Source organism: Aulostomus chinensis, chromosome 24 (genome assembly GCF_037954235.1).
Source record: "Aulostomus chinensis isolate RoL2024-O1b breed Wild chromosome 24, RoL_Achi_v1.0, whole genome shotgun sequence".
In the NCBI taxonomy this organism is placed as follows: domain Eukaryota; kingdom Metazoa; phylum Chordata; class Actinopteri; order Syngnathiformes; family Aulostomidae; genus Aulostomus; species Aulostomus chinensis.
This window is the reverse complement of record NC_141343.1, coordinates 16,943,408-16,959,457: the sequence shown is the minus strand read 5'-3', so window position 1 is coordinate 16,959,457 and position 16,050 is coordinate 16,943,408. Positions and strand designations below refer to the sequence as shown.

At 45.7% G+C, this 16,050-nt stretch overlaps 1 protein-coding gene across 7 annotated transcripts in view; it reads left to right on the top strand.

The window, feature by feature from the left end:
- The window catches only part of LOC147238972 (uncharacterized), a 26,871-nt gene extending 10,822 nt beyond the window's left edge, over positions 1-16,049 (top strand). The window contains exons 2-6 of one of the 7 annotated variants that reach the window (XM_086197728.1): positions 11,985-12,162; positions 12,404-12,505; positions 12,659-12,695; positions 13,037-13,116; positions 13,220-16,049. In XM_086197728.1, coding sequence (XP_086053854.1) covers positions 11,985-12,162; positions 12,404-12,505; positions 12,659-12,695; positions 13,037-13,116; positions 13,220-13,236 — 414 coding nt within the window. In that variant the 3' untranslated portion in view covers positions 13,237-16,049. Of the gene's footprint in view, positions 1-11,518; positions 11,592-11,984; positions 12,163-12,403; positions 12,506-12,658; positions 12,696-13,036 lie in introns of all 7 variants that reach the window. The other 6 variants (XM_086197727.1, XM_086197724.1, XM_086197726.1 and 3 more) reach the window with 6 other exon arrangements.
- The last annotated feature ends 1 nt before the right edge of the window (position 16,050 follows it).

Genomic DNA, 16,050 nt, shown 5'->3' with positions numbered 1-16,050 from the left:
GTGGCTACAGTTGTGTTTACAAGTGTGGTGACAATTGTGTTTACAGTTGTGTCTATAGGTGTGTTGACAGTTGTGTCTATAGGTGTGTTGACAGTTGTGTCTATAGGTGTGGTGACATTTGTGTTTACAGTTGTGTCTATAGGTGTGGCTACAGTTGTGTCTATAGGTGTGGTGACATTTGTGTTCACAGTTGTGTCTATAGGTGTGGCTACAGTTGTGTTTATGGTAGTTGTGACAGTTGTATTTACAGTTGTGTCTATAGGTGTGGTGGCAGTTGTGTTTACAGGTGTGTCTATGGGTGTGGTGACAGTTGTGTTTACAGGTCTGGCTACAGTTGTGTTTACGGGTGTGGTGACAGTTGTGTTTACAGTTGTGTACACAGGTGTGGTGACAGTTGTGTCCATAGGTGTGATTACAGTTGTGTTTATGGGTTTGGTGACAGTTGTGCTTACAGGTGTGGTGACAGTTGTGTCTATAGATGTGTCTATAGGTGTGGCTACAGTTGTGTTTACAGTTGTGTTTATCGGTGTAGTGACAGTTGTGTTTACAGGTGTGGTGACAGTTGTGTCTATAGGTGTGGTGACAGTAATGTTATCAGGTGTGGTGACAGATGTGTCTATAGGTGTGTCTCCAGGTGTGGCTACAGTTGTGTTAACAGGTGTGGTGACAGTTGTGTCTATAGGTGTGTCTACAGGTGTGGCTACAGTTGTGTTTACAGGTGTGTCTATGGGTGTGGTGACAGTTGTGTTTACAGGTGTGTCTATAGGTGTGGTGACAGTTGTGTTTACAGGTGTGGCTACAGTTGTGTTTACAGGTGTGGCTACAGTTGTGTTTATGGTTGTGGTGACAGTTGTGTTTACAGGTGTGGTGACAGCTGTGTTTAATGGTGTGGTGATAGTTGTGTCTATAGGTGTGGTGACAGTTTTGTTTACCAGTGGAGGGACAGTTGTGTTTACAGGTGTGGTGACAGTTGTGTTTACAGTTGTGTCTATAGGTGTGTTTACAGTTGTTTACACAAGTGTGGTGACAGTTGTGTCTATAGGTTTGGTGACAGTTTTGTTTACCAGTGTAGGGACAGTTGTGTTTACAGGTGTGGCTACAGTTGTGTTTATGGGTGTGGTTACAGTTGTGTTTATGGGTGTGATGACAGTTGTGTTTACAGGTGTGGTGAAAGTTCTGTTTACAGGTGTGGTGACAGTTGTGTCTATAGGTGTGGTAACAGTTGTGTTTAAAGTTGTGTCTATAGGTGTGGTGACAGTTTTGTTTACCAGTGTAGGGACAGTTGTGTTTACAGGTGTGGCTACAGATGTGTTTATGGGTGTGGTGACAGTTGTGTTTACAGTTGTTTACACAAGTGTGGTGACAGTTGTGTCTATAGGTGTGGCTACAGTTGTGTTTACGGATGTGGTGACAGTTGTGTTTACTGGTGTGGTGACAGTTGTGTTTACAGCTGTGGTGACAGTTGTGTTTACAGGTGTGGTGACACTTGTGTCTATAGGTGTGGTGACAGTTGTGGCTACAGTTGTGTTTACAGGTGTGGTGACAGTTTTGTTTATGGGTGTGGTGACAGTTGTGTATACAGGTGTGGTGACAGTTGTGTCTATAGGTGTGGCTACAGTTGTGTCTATAGGTGTGGTGACAGTTGTGTCTATAGGTGTGGCTACAGTTGTGTTTACAGGTGTGGTGACAGTTGTGTTTACAGTTGTGTCTATAGGTGTGGTGACATTTGTCTTTACAGTTGTGTACACAGGTGTGGTGACAGTTGTGTCTATTGGTGTGATGACAGTTGTGGCTACAGTTGTGTTTACAGGTGTGTCTATAGGTGTGGTGACAGTTGTGTTTACAGGTGTGGTGACAGTTGTGGCTACAGTTGGGTTTACAGGTGTGGTGACAGTTTTGTTTATGGGTGTGGTGACAGTTGTGAATACAGGTGTGGTGACAGTTGTGTCTATAGGTGTGGCTACAGTTGTGTCTATAGGTGTGGTGACAGTTGTGTCTATAGGTGTGGCTACAGTTGTGTTTACAGGTGTGGTGACAGTTGTGTTTACAGTTGTGTCTTTTGGTGTGGTGACATTTGTGTTTACAGTTGTGTACACAGGTGTGGTGACAGTTGTGTCTATAGGTGTGATGACAGTTGTGGCTACAGTTGTGTTTACAGGTGTGTCTATAGGTGTGGTGACAGTTGTGTTTACAGGTGTGGTGACAGTTGTGTCTATAGGTGTGGTGACATTTGTGTTTACAGGTGTGTCTAAAGGTGTGGTGAAAGTTGTGTCTATAGGTGTGGCTACAGTTGTGTTTACAGGTGTGGTAACAGCTGTGTTTACAGTTGTGTCTATAGGTGTGGTGATATTTGTGTTTACAATTGTGTCTATAGGTGTTGCTACAGTTGTGTTTATGGTAGTGGTGACAGTTGTGTTTACAGTTGTGTCGATAGGTGTGGTGAAACTTTTGTTTACCAGTGTAGGGACAGTTGTGTTTACAGGTGTGGTGACAGTTGTGTTTACAGGTGTGGTGACAGTTGTGTCTATAGGTGTGGTGACAGTTGTGGCTACAGTTTTGTTTACAGGTGTGGTGACAGTTTTGTTTATGGGTGTGGTGACAGTTGTGTATACAGGTGTGGTGACAGTTGTGTCTATAGGTGTGGTGACAGTTGTGTCTATAGGTGTGGCTACAGTTGTGTTGACGGGTGTGGTGACAGTTGTGTCTATAGATGTGGCTACTGTTGTGTCTATAGATGTGGTGACAGTTGTGTCTATAGGTGTGGTGACAGTTGTGTTTATGGGTGTGGTGACAGTTGTGTCTATAGGTGTGGCTACAGTTGTGTTAATGGGTGTGGTGACAGTTGTGTTTACAGGTGTGGTGACAGTTGTGTCTATAGGTGTGGTGACAGTTTTGTTTACCAGTGTGGGGACAGTTGTGTCTATAGGTGTGGTTACAGTTGTGTTTATGGGTGTGGTGACAGTTGTGTTTATAGGTGTGGTGACAGTTGTGTTTACAGGTGTGGTGACAGTTGTGTCTATAGGTGTGGTGACAGTTGTGGCTACAGTTGTGTTTACAGGTGTGGTGAAATGTTTGTTTATGGGTGTGGTAACAGTTGTGTATACAGGTGTGGTGACAGTTGTGTCTATAGGTGTGGTGACAGTTGTGTTTACAGGTGTGGTGACAGTTGTGTCTATAGGTGTGGTGACAGTTGTGTTTACAGGTGTGGTGACAGTTGTGTTTACAGTTTTGTTTACAGGTGTGGTGACAGTTTTGTTTATGGGTGTGGTGACAGTTGTGTATACAGGTGTGGTGACAGTTGTGTCTATAGGTGTGGTGACAGTTGTGTCTATAGGTGTGGCTACAGTTGTGTTGACGGGTGTGGTGACAGTTGTGTCTATAGATGTGGCTACTGTTGTGTCTATAGATGTGGTGACAGTTGTGTCTATAGGTGTGGTGACAGTTGTGTTTGTGGGTGTGGTGACAGTTGTGTCTATAGGTGTGGCTACAGTTGTGTTAATGGGTGTGGTGACAGTTGTGTTTACAGGTGTGGTGACAGTTGTGTCTATAGGTGTGGTGACAGTTTTGTTTACCAGTGTGGGGACAGTTGTGTCTATAGGTGTGGTTACAGTTGTGTTTATGGGTGTGGTGACAGTTGTGTTTATAGGTGTGGTGACAGTTGTGTTTACAGGTGTGGTGACAGTTGTGTCTATAGGTGTGGTGACAGTTGTGGCTACAGTTGTGTTTACAGGTGTGGTGAAATGTTTGTTTATGGGTGTGGTAACAGTTGTGTATACAGGTGTGGTGACAGTTGTGTCTATAGTTGTGGTGACAGTTGTGTTTACAGGTGTGGTGACAGTTGTGTCTATAGGTGTGGTGACAGTTGTGTTTACAGGTGTGGTGACAGTTGTGTTTACAGGTGTGGTGACAGTTGTGTCTATAGGTGTGGCTACAGTTGTGTCTATAGGTGTGGTGACAGTTGTGTCTATAGGTGTGGCTACAGTTGTGTTTACAGGTGTGGTGACAGTTGTGTTTACAGTTGTGTCTATAGGTGTGGTGACATTTGTGTTTACAGTTGTGCACACAGGTGTGGTGACAGTTGTGTCTATAGGTGTGGTGACAGTTGTGGCTACAGTTGTGTTTACAGGTGTGTCTATAGGTGTGGTGACAGTTGTGTTTACAGGTGTGGTGACAGTTGTGTTTACAGTTGTGTCTATAGGTGTGGTGACATTTGTGTTTACAGTTGTGCACACAGGTGTGGTGACAGTTGTGTCTATAGGTGTGGTGACAGTTGTGGCTACAGTTGTGTTTACAGGTGTGTCTATAGGTGTGGTGACAGTTGTGTTTACAGGTGTGGTGACAGTTGTGTCTATAGGTGTGGTGACGTTTGTGTTTACAGGTGTGTCTATAGGTGTGGTGAAAGTTGTGTCTATAGGTGTGGCTACAGTTGTGTTTACAGGTGTGGTAACAGCTGTGTTTACAGTTGTGTCTATAGGTGTGGTGATATTTGTGTTTACAATTGTGTCTATGGGTGTTGCTACAGTTGTGTTTATGGTAGTGGTGACAGTTGTGTTCACAGTTGTGTCGATAGGTGTGGTGAAACTTTTGTTTACCAGTGTAGGGACAGTTGTGTTTACAGGTGTGGTGACAGTTGTGTTTACAGGTGTGGTGACAGTTGTGTCTATAGGTGTGGTGACAGTTGTGGCTACAGTTTTGTTTACAGGTGTGGTGACAGTTTTGTTTATGGGTGTGGTGACAGTTGTGTATACAGGTGTGGTGACAGTTGTGTCTATAGGTGTGGCTACAGTTGTGTCTATAGGTGTGGTGACAGTTGTGTCTATAGGTGTGGCTACAGTTGTGTTGACGGGTGTGGTGACAGTTGTGTCTATAGATGTGGCTACTGTTGTGTCTATAGATGTGGTGACAATTGTGTCTATAGGTGTGGTGACAGTTGTGTTTATGGGTGTGGTGACAGTTGTGTTTACAGGTGTGTCTATAGGTGTGGCTACAGTTGTGTTTACAGGTGTGGTGACAGTTGTGTTTACAGTTGTGTCTATAGGTGTGGTGACATTTGTGTTTACAGTTGTGCACACAGGTGTGGTGACAGTTGTGTCTATAGGTGTGGTGACAGTTGTGGCTACAGTTGTGTTTACAGGTGTGTCTATAGGTGTGGTGACAGTTGTGTTTACAGGTGTGGTGACATTTGTGTTTACAGGTGTGTCTATAGGTGTGGTGAAAGTTGTGTCTATAGGTGTGGCTACAGTTGTGTTTACAGGTGTGGTAACAGCTGTGTTTACAGTTGTGTCTATAGGTGTGGTGATATTTGTGTTTACAATTGTGTCTATAGGTGTTGCTACAGTTGTGTTTATGGTAGTGGTGACAGTTGTGTTCACAGTTGTGTCGATAGGTGTGGTGAAACTTTTGTTTACCAGTGTAGGGACAGTTGTGTTTACAGGTGTGGTGACAGTTGTGTTTACAGGTGTGGTGACAGTTGTGTCTATAGGTGTGGTGACAGTTGTGGCTACAGTTTTGTTTACAGGTGTGGTGACAGTTTTGTTTATGGGTGTGGTGACAGTTGTGTATACAGGTGTAGTGACAGTTGTGTCTATAGGTGTGGCTACAGTTGTGTCTATAGGTGTGGTGACAGTTGTGTCTATAGGTGTGGCTACAGTTGTGTTGACGGGTGTGGTGACAGTTGTGTCTATAGGTGTGGTGACAGTTCTGTTTATGGGTGTGGTGACAGGTGTGTCTATAGGTGTGGCTACAGTTGTGCTTACAGGTGTGGTGATAGTTGTGTCTATAGATGTGTCTATAGGTGTGGTGACAGTTGTGTTTACAGGTGTGTCTATAGGTATGGCTACAGTAATGTTATCAGGTGTGGTGACAGTTGTGTCTATAGGTGTGTCTATAGGTGTGGCTACAGTTGTGTTAACAGGTGTGGTGACAGTTGTGTCTATAGGTGTGTCTACAGGTGTGGTGACAGTTGTGTTTACAGTTGTGTCTATAGGTGTGGTGACAGTTTTGTTTACCAGTGTAGGGACAGTTGTGTTTACAGGTGTGGCTCCAGATGTGTTTATGGGTGTGGTGACAGTTTTGGCTACAGTTGTGGTGACAGTTGTTTCTATAGGTGTGGTGACAGTTTTGTTTACCAGTGTAGGGACAGTTGTGTTTACAGGTGTGGTGACAGTTGTGTTTACAGTTGTGTCTATAGGTGTGTTTACAGTTGTTTACACAAGTGTGGTGACAGTTGTGTCTTCAGGTGTGGTGACAGTTGTGTTTACACGTGTGGTGACAGTTGTGTCTATAGGTGTGGTGACATTTGTGTTTACAGGTGTGTCTATAGGTGTGGTGACAGTTGTGTCTATAGGTGTGGCTACAGTTGTGTTTACAGGTGTGGTGACAGCTGTGTTTACAGTTGTGTCTATAGGTGTGGTGACATTTGTGTTTACAATTGTGTCTGTAGGTGTGGCTACAGTTGTGTTTTTGGTAGTGGTGACAGTTTTGTCTATAGGTGTGGTGACAGTTTTGTTTACCAGTGTAGGGACAGTTGTGTTTATAGGTGTGGCTACAGTTGTGTTTATGGGTGTGGTGACAGTTGTGTTTACAGTTGTTTACACAAGTGTGGTGACAGTTGTGTTTATAGTTGTCGTTACAGTTGTGTTTATGGGTGTGGTGACAGTTGTGTTTACAGTTGTTTACACAAGTGTGGTGACAGTTGTGTTTATAGGTGTCGTTACAGTTGTGTTTATTGGTGTGGTGACAGTTGTGTCTATAGGTGTGGTGACAGTTGTGTTTCCAGTTGTGTCTATAGGTGTGTTTACAGTTGTTTACACAAGTGTGGTGACAGTTGTGTCTACAGGTGTGGTGACAGTTGTGTTTACAGGTGTGGTGACAGTTGTGTTTACAGTTGTTTACACAAGTGTGGTGACAGTTGTGTCTATAGGTGTGGTGACAGTTGTGTCTATAGGTGTGGTGACAGTTGTGTTTACAGTTGTGTCTATAGGTGTGTTTACAGTTGTTTACACAAGTGTGGTGACAGTTGTGTCTACAGGTGTGGTGACAGTTGTGTTTACAGGTGTGGTGACAGTTGTGTCTTTTGGTGTGGTGACATTTGTGTCTATAGGTGTGGCTACAGTTGTTTTTACAGTTGTGTACACAGTTGTGGTGACAGTTGTGTCTATAGGTGTGGCTACAGTTGTGTCTATAGGTGTGGTGACAGTTGTGTCTATAGGTGTGGCTACAGTTGTGTTTATGGGTGTGGTGACAGTTGTGTTTACAGGTGTGGTGACAGCTGTGTTTACAGGTGTGGTGACAGTTGTGTCTATAGGTGTGTTTACAGTTGTTTACACAAGTGTGGTGACAGTTGTGTCTATATGTGTGGTGACAGTTGTGTTTACAGGTGTGGTGACAGTTGTGTCTATAGGTGTGGTGACATTTGTGTTTACAGGTGTGTCTATAGGTGTGTTGACAGTTGTGTCTATAGGTGTGGCTACAGTTGTGTTTACAGGTGTGGTGACAGCTGTGTTTACAGTTGTGTCTATAGGTGTGGTGAGATTTGCGTTTACAATTGTGTCTATAGGTGTGGCTACAGTTGTGTTTATGGTTGTGGTGACAGTTGTTTTTACAGTTGTGTCCATAGGTGTGGTGACAGTTGTGGCTACAGTTGTGTTTACAGGTGTGTCTATGGGTGTGGTGACAGTTGTGTTTACAGGTGTGGTGACAGTTGTGTCTATAGGTGTGGCTACAGTTGTGTTTACAGGTGTGGTGACATTTGTGTTTACAGTTGTGTCTATAGGTGTGTTGACAGTTGTGTCTATAGGTGTGTTGACAGTTGTGTCTATAGGTGTGGTGACATTTGTGTTTACAGTTGTGTCTATAGGTGTGGCTACAGTTGTGTCTATAGGTGTGGTGACATTTGTGTTCACAGTTGTGTCTATAGGTGTGGCTACAGTTGTGTTTATGGTAGTTGTGACAGTTGTATTTACAGTTGTGTCTATAGGTGTGGTGGCAGTTGTGTTTACAGGTGTGTCTATGGGTGTGGTGACAGTTGTGTTTACAGGTCTGGCTACAGTTGTGTTTACGGGTGTGGTGACAGTTGTGTTTACAGTATTGTACACAGGTGTGGTGACAGTTGTGTCCATAGGTGTGATTACAGTTGTGTTTATGGGTTTGGTGACAGTTGTGCTTACAGGTGTGGTGACAGTTGTGTCTATAGATGTGTCTATAGGTGTGGCTACAGTTGTGTTTACAGTTGTGTTTATCGGTGTAGTGACAGTTGTGTTTACAGGTGTGGTGACAGTTGTGTCTATAGGTGTGGTGACAGTAATGTTATCAGGTGTGGTGACAGATGTGTCTATAGGTGTGTCTACAGGTGTGGCTACAGTTGTGTTGACAGGTGTGGTGACAGTTGTGTCTATAGGTGTGTCTACAGGTGTGGCTACAGTTGTGTTTACAGGTGTGTCTATAGGTGTGGTGACAGTTGTGTTTACAGGTGTGTCTATAGGTGTGGTGACAGTTGTGTTTACAGGTGTGGCTACAGTTGTGTTTACAGGTGTGGTGACAGTTGTGTTTACAGTTGTGTACACAGGTGTGGTGACAGTTGTGTCCATAGGTGTGATTATAGTTGTGTTTATGGTTGTGGTGACAGTTGTTTTTACAGTTGTGTCCATAGGTGTGGTGACAGTTGTGGCTACAGTTGTGTTTACAGGTGTGTCTATGGGTGTGGTGACAGTTGTGTTTACAGGTGTGGTGACAGTTGTGTCTATAGGTGTGGCTACAGTTGTGTTTACAAGTGTGGTGACAATTGTGTTTACAGTTGTGTCTATAGGTGTGTTGACAGTTGTGTCTATAGGTGTGTTGACAGTTGTGTCTATAGGTGTGGTGACATTTGTGTTTACAGTTGTGTCTATAGGTGTGGCTACAGTTGTGTCTATAGGTGTGGTGACATTTGTGTTCACAGTTGTGTCTATAGGTGTGGCTACAGTTGTGTTTATGGTAGTTGTGACAGTTGTATTTACAGTTGTGTCTATAGGTGTGGTGGCAGTTGTGTTTACAGGTGTGTCTATGGGTGTGGTGACAGTTGTGTTTACAGGTCTGGCTACAGTTGTGTTTACGGGTGTGGTGACAGTTGTGTTTACAGTTGTGTACACAGGTGTGGTGACAGTTGTGTCCATAGGTGTGATTACAGTTGTGTTTATGGGTTTGGTGACAGTTGTGCTTACAGGTGTGGTGACAGTTGTGTCTATAGATGTGTCTATAGGTGTGGCTACAGTTGTGTTTACAGTTGTGTTTATCGGTGTAGTGACAGTTGTGTTTACAGGTGTGGTGACAGTTGTGTCTATAGGTGTGGTGACAGTAATGTTATCAGGTGTGGTGACAGATGTGTCTATAGGTGTGTCTCCAGGTGTGGCTACAGTTGTGTTAACAGGTGTGGTGACAGTTGTGTCTATAGGTGTGTCTACAGGTGTGGCTACAGTTGTGTTTACAGGTGTGTCTATAGGTGTGGTGACAGTTGTGTTTACAGGTGTGTCTATAGGTGTGGTGACAGTTGTGTTTACAGGTGTGGCTACAGTTGTGTTTACAGGTGTGGTGACAGTTGTGTTTACAGTTGTGTACACAGGTGTGGTGACAGTTGTGTCCATAGGTGTGATTATAGTTGTGTTTATGGGTTTGGTGACAGTTGTGCTTACAGGTGTGGTGACAGTTGTGTCTATAGATGTGTCTATAGGTGTGGTGACAGTTGTATTTACAGGTGTGTCTATAGGTATGGCTACAGTAATGTTATCAGGTGTGGTGACAGTTGTGTCTATAGGTGTGTCTATAGGTGTGGCTACAGTTGTGTTAACAGGTGTGGTGACAGTTGTGTCTATAGGTGTGTCTACAGGTGTGGTGACAGTTGTGTTTACAGGTGTGGCTACAGTTGTGTTCACAGGTTTGTTGTCAGGTGTGGTGAGAGTTGTGTCTACAGGTGTGGTGAGAGTTGTGTTTACCGTTGTGTCTATAGGTGTGGTGACAGTTGTGTTTACGGGTGTGTCTATATGTGTGGTGACAGTTGTGTTTACTGGTGTGGTGACAGTGGTGACAGTTGTGTTTACGGGTGTGGTGACAGTTGTTTTTACGGGTGTGTTGACAGTTGTGTCTATAGATGTGGTGACAGTTGTGTCTATAGGTGTGGTGACAGTTGTGTTTATGGGTGTGGTGACAGTTGTGACTACAGGTGTGGCTACAGTTGTATTTATGGGTGTTGTGACAGTTGTGTTTACAGGTGTGGTGACAGCTGTGTTTACAGGTGTGGTGACAGTTGTGTCTATAGGTATGTTTACAGTTGTTTACACAAGTGTGGTGACAGTTGTGTCTATAGGTGTGGTGACAGTTTTGTTTACCAGTGTAGGGACAGTTGTGTTTACAGGTGTGGTGACAGTTGTGTTTACAGTTGTGTCTATAGGTGTGTTTACAGTTGTTTACACAAGTGTGGTGACAGTTTTGTCTATAGGTGTGGTGACAGTTTTGTTTACCAGTTTAGGGACAGTTGTGTTTACAGGTGTGGCTACAGTTGTGTTTATGGGTGTGGTGACAGTTATGTTTACAGTTGTTTACACAAGTGTGGTGACAGTTGTGTCTATAGCTGTGGTGACAGTTGTGTTTATGGGTGTGGTGACAGTTGTGTCTTCAGGTGTGGCTACAGTTGTGTTTATGGGTGTTGTGACAGTTGTGTTTACAGGTGTGGTGACAGCTGTGTTTACAGGTGTGGTGACAGTTGTGTCTATAGGTGTGTTTACAGTTGTTTACACAAGTGTGGTGACAGTTGTGTCTATAGGTGTGGTGACAGTTGTGTCTATAGGTGTGGTGACAGTTGTGTCTATAGGTGTGGTCACAGTTTTGTTTACCAGTGTAGGGACAGTTGTGTTTACAGGTGTGGTGACAGTTGTGTTTACAGTTGTGTCTATAGGTGTGTTTACAGTTGTTTACACAAGTGTGGTGACAGTTGTGTCTATAGGTGTGGCTACAGTTGTGTTTATGGGTGTGGTGACAGTTGTGTTTGCAGGTGTGGTGACAGCTGTGTTTATGGGTGTGGTGACAGTTGTGTTTACTGGTTTGGCTACAGTTGTGTTTATGGGTGTGGTGACAGCTGTGTTTACAGGTGTGGTGACAGTTGTGTCTATCGGTGTGTTTACAGTTGTTTACACAAGTGTGGTGACAGTTGTGTCTATAGGTGTGGTGACAGTTTTGTTTACCAGTGTAGGGACAGTTGTGTTTACAGGTGTGGTGACAGTTGTGTTCACAGTTGTGTCTATAGGTGTGGTGACAGTTTTGTTTACCAGTGTAGGCACAGTTGTGTTTACAGGTGTGGTGACAGTTGTGTTCACAGTTGTGTCAACTGTCACACTTTTGTATTTATCCTTTATTTGCAGAAACACTTTAATCTTTATGATACTTATTGTTGTCTGAGGGTGTGGTAATCCTCTCCCCCCCCCCCTCTCTGCCTCTCCCTCCCTCTCTCTCTCTTTCCCTTTCTCGCCCTCTTGCTGGGCGGGGTTAGCTGGCATTCATAAAGGTGCTGTTTATTACATTTGCCACTTTGACTTTGTGGGCAAATCATGGATGGACTTCAGGTGAGTGCTGCTAGCTCATTGCTGCTTGCTGCTTGTTAGCATGCTGGAAGTGTGGTTTTAGCTGGACAGCTGCAGGTGACGGTGCATTCAGGGTCCAATCAGAGCTGGCTGGAGCTGTTTCTGGTTAATGTGTCTGTCCGATAAGTGAGCTGCTTTGGTGTGGGACTGGTCCAATGGAGTCTTGGGCTTGGTTTCTACTATGGGGCGAAGGGACTGTGCAAGTGCGTTCTAGCGTGTGTTTACTGTTGCTAAGCAACAGCAGCAACTCACAGCGACAAACAAAAAAAGGCGGTCAAATGAGGGACAGAGGGACAGAAAGCTGATTGATTGAGGAAGTCTTTTGAGGACAGACAGGTGAGCCCCCCCCCTAACAGATGTTTTTCTTGGTCACAGGTGATCCTGACTTTTCTGCTGGTGATTGTTACCTTTGACCTCAGCGCAGCGCGTAATCTCCAGATCCCTGCTGGCTGTCCAACCTGTCATCCAGGTTACTACGTGAAACAGAACTGCAGTAAAGAGGCGGACGGCAGGTGGAGAGGAGTCCGCTGTAACCTTTGCACCCGCTGCTCAGGTAAGCTTCCCCATCGCTTGCTGTCCTCCAGCTGAGTCCTGGGGGACGGCTCAGCCAGACGCTGACCGTCAGACGTGGCTCAAATATAGCTTTGCAAATAGAATGTGGTGTTCAGCTGCTTCTTTTCAGTCTTTTTTTGATCCTATCCTTCTGAGGCTCCTCCCACTTCCCTGCCTTGGTTTAGCCTGTTAGCATGTCAACCGTTGGTTGATAGCCATGGGTGTCTCTGTGTGTCGTGCAGTGCTCGGGCGGGAGACTAAGGTCAACTGTTCCACGTTTGCTGACTCGGTGTGTGGAGATGAAAAATCCGACAATGCTGCTGTCACTTCTCCGAAACCTGCAGGTAAACTCACCTGTAACTTGCCTCTCTTGCAGCTGGAACTGACTCCATTTAAAAACAGAAGAGGGAATCGTCTCTTCTCTTTCTTGTGCTGCTTTTACTAATGAGGTTTCTTCTCCTCCTCCTCCTCCTCCTCTTCATCCGACTTCCTCACAGTCTCAGCCTCTGAGGTCTGGATCATCCTCACTGGGATGTAAGAATCAACACCTTTAACTAACCTATGAGGCGGCAGCCATGTTGAAGTGTCATTCATTTTTAATGGAGGATGATCAAACAGAGGGCTGTAACTTCCCTGTCACTCAACCAGACAAGATCATGAGATCCAGTCTCCAACAGTGTCACCTGCATCCGTGAGGATGTCTCGTTAGCCGCAACATGTCATCTCTTCAGATTATGAACTAGTTTCACCCGTTTTTACTCCAACTACTGCACCTACTCAACATCACCTCTGTCCATGCCCCAGAGTGTCTGTACCTACTGAATATTTGGTGTTACAAAGCAAGACATGGAGCTGACGGTGTTCTTCGTCTCCAGAGTTGCATCAGTCTTTCTGGTCCTGCTGCTGGGTCTGTTCCTCATCCTGCTCTCCAGGAGAAAACGCCACACCCACCAACGTAAGAAGCTCCTCCCACAGGTTTGGTCATGGTTCATAGCAAGTGTTGAGCAGTCTGAGTTCAGATACAGGAGACTCCTCTCACCTTGTTTGTGTTCCTGCAGGTCTGGATCACCTGTGAAAGAGGAGGCTCTGTTCTGGGTGTTTAAATCCAGACTAGAGTTTGTAGTCCAGGTTTACTGCAGGTTCAGGTTCACTGCAGGTTCAGTTCAGATGTAGTCCAGGATGTAGTTCAGGTTCACTGCAGATGAAGTCCAGGTTTACTGCAGGGTCAATTCAGATGTAGTTCAGGTTCACTGCAGGTGTAGTCCAGGTTCACTGCATGTAGTCCAGGTTTACTCCAGGTTCAGTTCAGATGTAGTTCAAGTTCACTGCAGGTGTAGTCCAGGTTCACTGCAGGTGTAGTCCAGGTTCACTGCAGGTTCAGTTCAGATGTAGGTTCACTGCAGGTGTAGTCCAGGCTTACTGGAGGCCTGTTTCAGTTTCACTGCAGGTTCAGTTCAGATGTAGTTCAGGTTCACTGCAGGTGTAGTCCAGGTTAAGTCCAGGTGTGCTGCAGGCCTGTTTCAGGTTCACTGCAGGTTCAGTCCAGTTTTACTTCAGGTTCAGTCCAGGATCATTGCAGGGATAGGTCAGGTTTAATTAGGTGTAGTCCAGGTTAAATCTAGGTTCAGTGCAAGCATAGTTCAGGCTACATCAAGGTTAAAAACAAATTCCCTGCCAGCGTAGGTCAGGTTAAACCTGGGTTTACTGCCAGGGTCATTCAGGTTAATCCTGAGTTCACTGCTAGCATAGATCAAGTTAAACCAGAGTTCACTGCCAGGGTAGTCAGGTTCACTGCAGGTTCAGTTCAGATGTTGTTCAGGTTCACTGCAGGTTCAGGTTGCAGGGATAGGTCAGGTTTAATTAAGTGTAGTCCAGGTTAAATCTAGGTTCAGTGCAAGCATAGTTCAGGCTACATCAAGGTTAAACATAAATTCCCTGCCAGCGTAGTCCAGGTTAAACCTGGGTTCACTGCCAGGGTAGTCCAGGTTAAACCTGGGTTCACTGCCAGCGTAGTCAGGTTAAACCTGGGTTCACTGCCAGCGTAGTCAGGTTCACTCCAGGTGCAGTCCAGGTTCATGTCAGGCTCTAAGTCTAGTCCAGCGTACTCAGACCCATCCACCAGTGGAAAGGTATGTGACCATGCATGCTCGGGCTGGCTCCCGTCTCCTCCTCTGAACCTGTTTTCTGTGTCTTTGGGGTTTGCACAGATCAGGTGTAGGTCACCTGTGTGTGAGTGGCGGATCAGAACACTCTAGACGTTCCCTCGTAGGTTGTTCCTGTGGAACGCCTGTCAATAATCGTCTTGGTGACGACTCTGGATCCGTCTTGGCAGCGGTGGGCTGACGTAGAGGTCAAAGGCCACGATGCGGGGGGGCGGCCGTTAGGAAGCAGCTGGGTTTGGGTTTTTCTAAGAGGAAGATCAGAGCGGTGGGGTGAGGAAGGTGAAACATCAGCTGTTTATTTTTGCACTTTTTTAATAAAACGTTGATCAAAACCGTCATTTCCTGCCACGTTTCTTTACACCTCACAACATTTGACTTCCACTCAGTCCCTCACTGAGGAGAATTGGTTTCCTGTTGTTTGAAGACGTGTGCAGTAAAATGAGGTTCAGACTGCAAAATGTATCTTTAATGAACAATGAACTGCACTCCAGAGAGTTTGTGTTTCCCGTGTGGATCCCCGTCCTGGAATGTTCCTCACGCGCAGTAGAAACTAGGAAAGACTCCACTGAGACGAGTTTTACTTCTTGAGCTGAAATCATTACCACTTAGTTTGGCCCAACACACAGTGAAACCTCACCAAGACGCTCGGTGGGTAACGATGAAGGTCTTTGTATAAACTTTCTGCAGTTTATCTGCTAAATGACCGAGCGGCTATGGCGCCACCTACGGGACCGGAGCGTGTAGCACAGCACAACTGTTTTTTAAGGGTTCCGAGAACTTCCAAACTGGCTAAAATCACCACTGCTGGTTAACAAGCGTTTTAAACACCAGCCGTGGTCACTGGGGCCTACATTCCCCATAATCCCACAGGTAGAAGCTCCTCCAGAGGACGAAGGCGTGTCTGAGTGGAATCTGTTCCCTGAATTATGAATCCCAGCAGAGGAGCTGTGACACCATGACAACTGTGCTTGGAAGAGGCGGGGTCTAGCGCACGCGCACACACACACACAAACACACACACACACACACACACACACACACCTTATCAGGTGTAACCATAGCAACAGATTGGAGGTGGTAGCTACCGCCACTCCCAGCATTGCCATAGAGATTTACACAACAACAATGAAAGTCCAGAGTGAAGCGTTTCAGGCTGTCATCGGTCGACCTGGAATCTCTGCAGGTTCCCATAGAACTGGACCACCTGACAGCAGGTGTCTGGCTGCTGTGGCGGCTCTGCAGAATGAACCTCTGAAGGGTTCTGAGGCAGCAGAACACAGAACGTGGTACAGAACAGAGACCAGAGCAGAGACCAGAGCAGAGACCAGAGCAGGAAAAGTGAGAGAAAATAAATGAGTGAGCTGTCTGTTTCTGCTGCTGTGTCACCCCAGAACCCTGTCTCACTCATTCACTCACTCACTCTCACTCTGACTCACCCTCTCCCTCCTTCACCCTTTCCCTCCCTGACCCTCTCTCACCCTCTTCCTCCCTCTCTCACCCTCTCCCTCCCTCCATCACCCTCTCCCTCCCTGACCCTCTCACTCCCTCCCTGTCTCACCCTCTCCCTCCCTCTCTCACCCTCTCCCTCCCTCCATCACCCTCTCCCTCCCTGACCCTCTCACTCCCTCCCTGTCTTACCCTCTCCCTCCCTCCATCACCCTCTCCCTCCCTGACCCTCTCACTCCCTCCCTGTCTCACCCTCTCCCTCCCTCCATCACTCTCTCCCT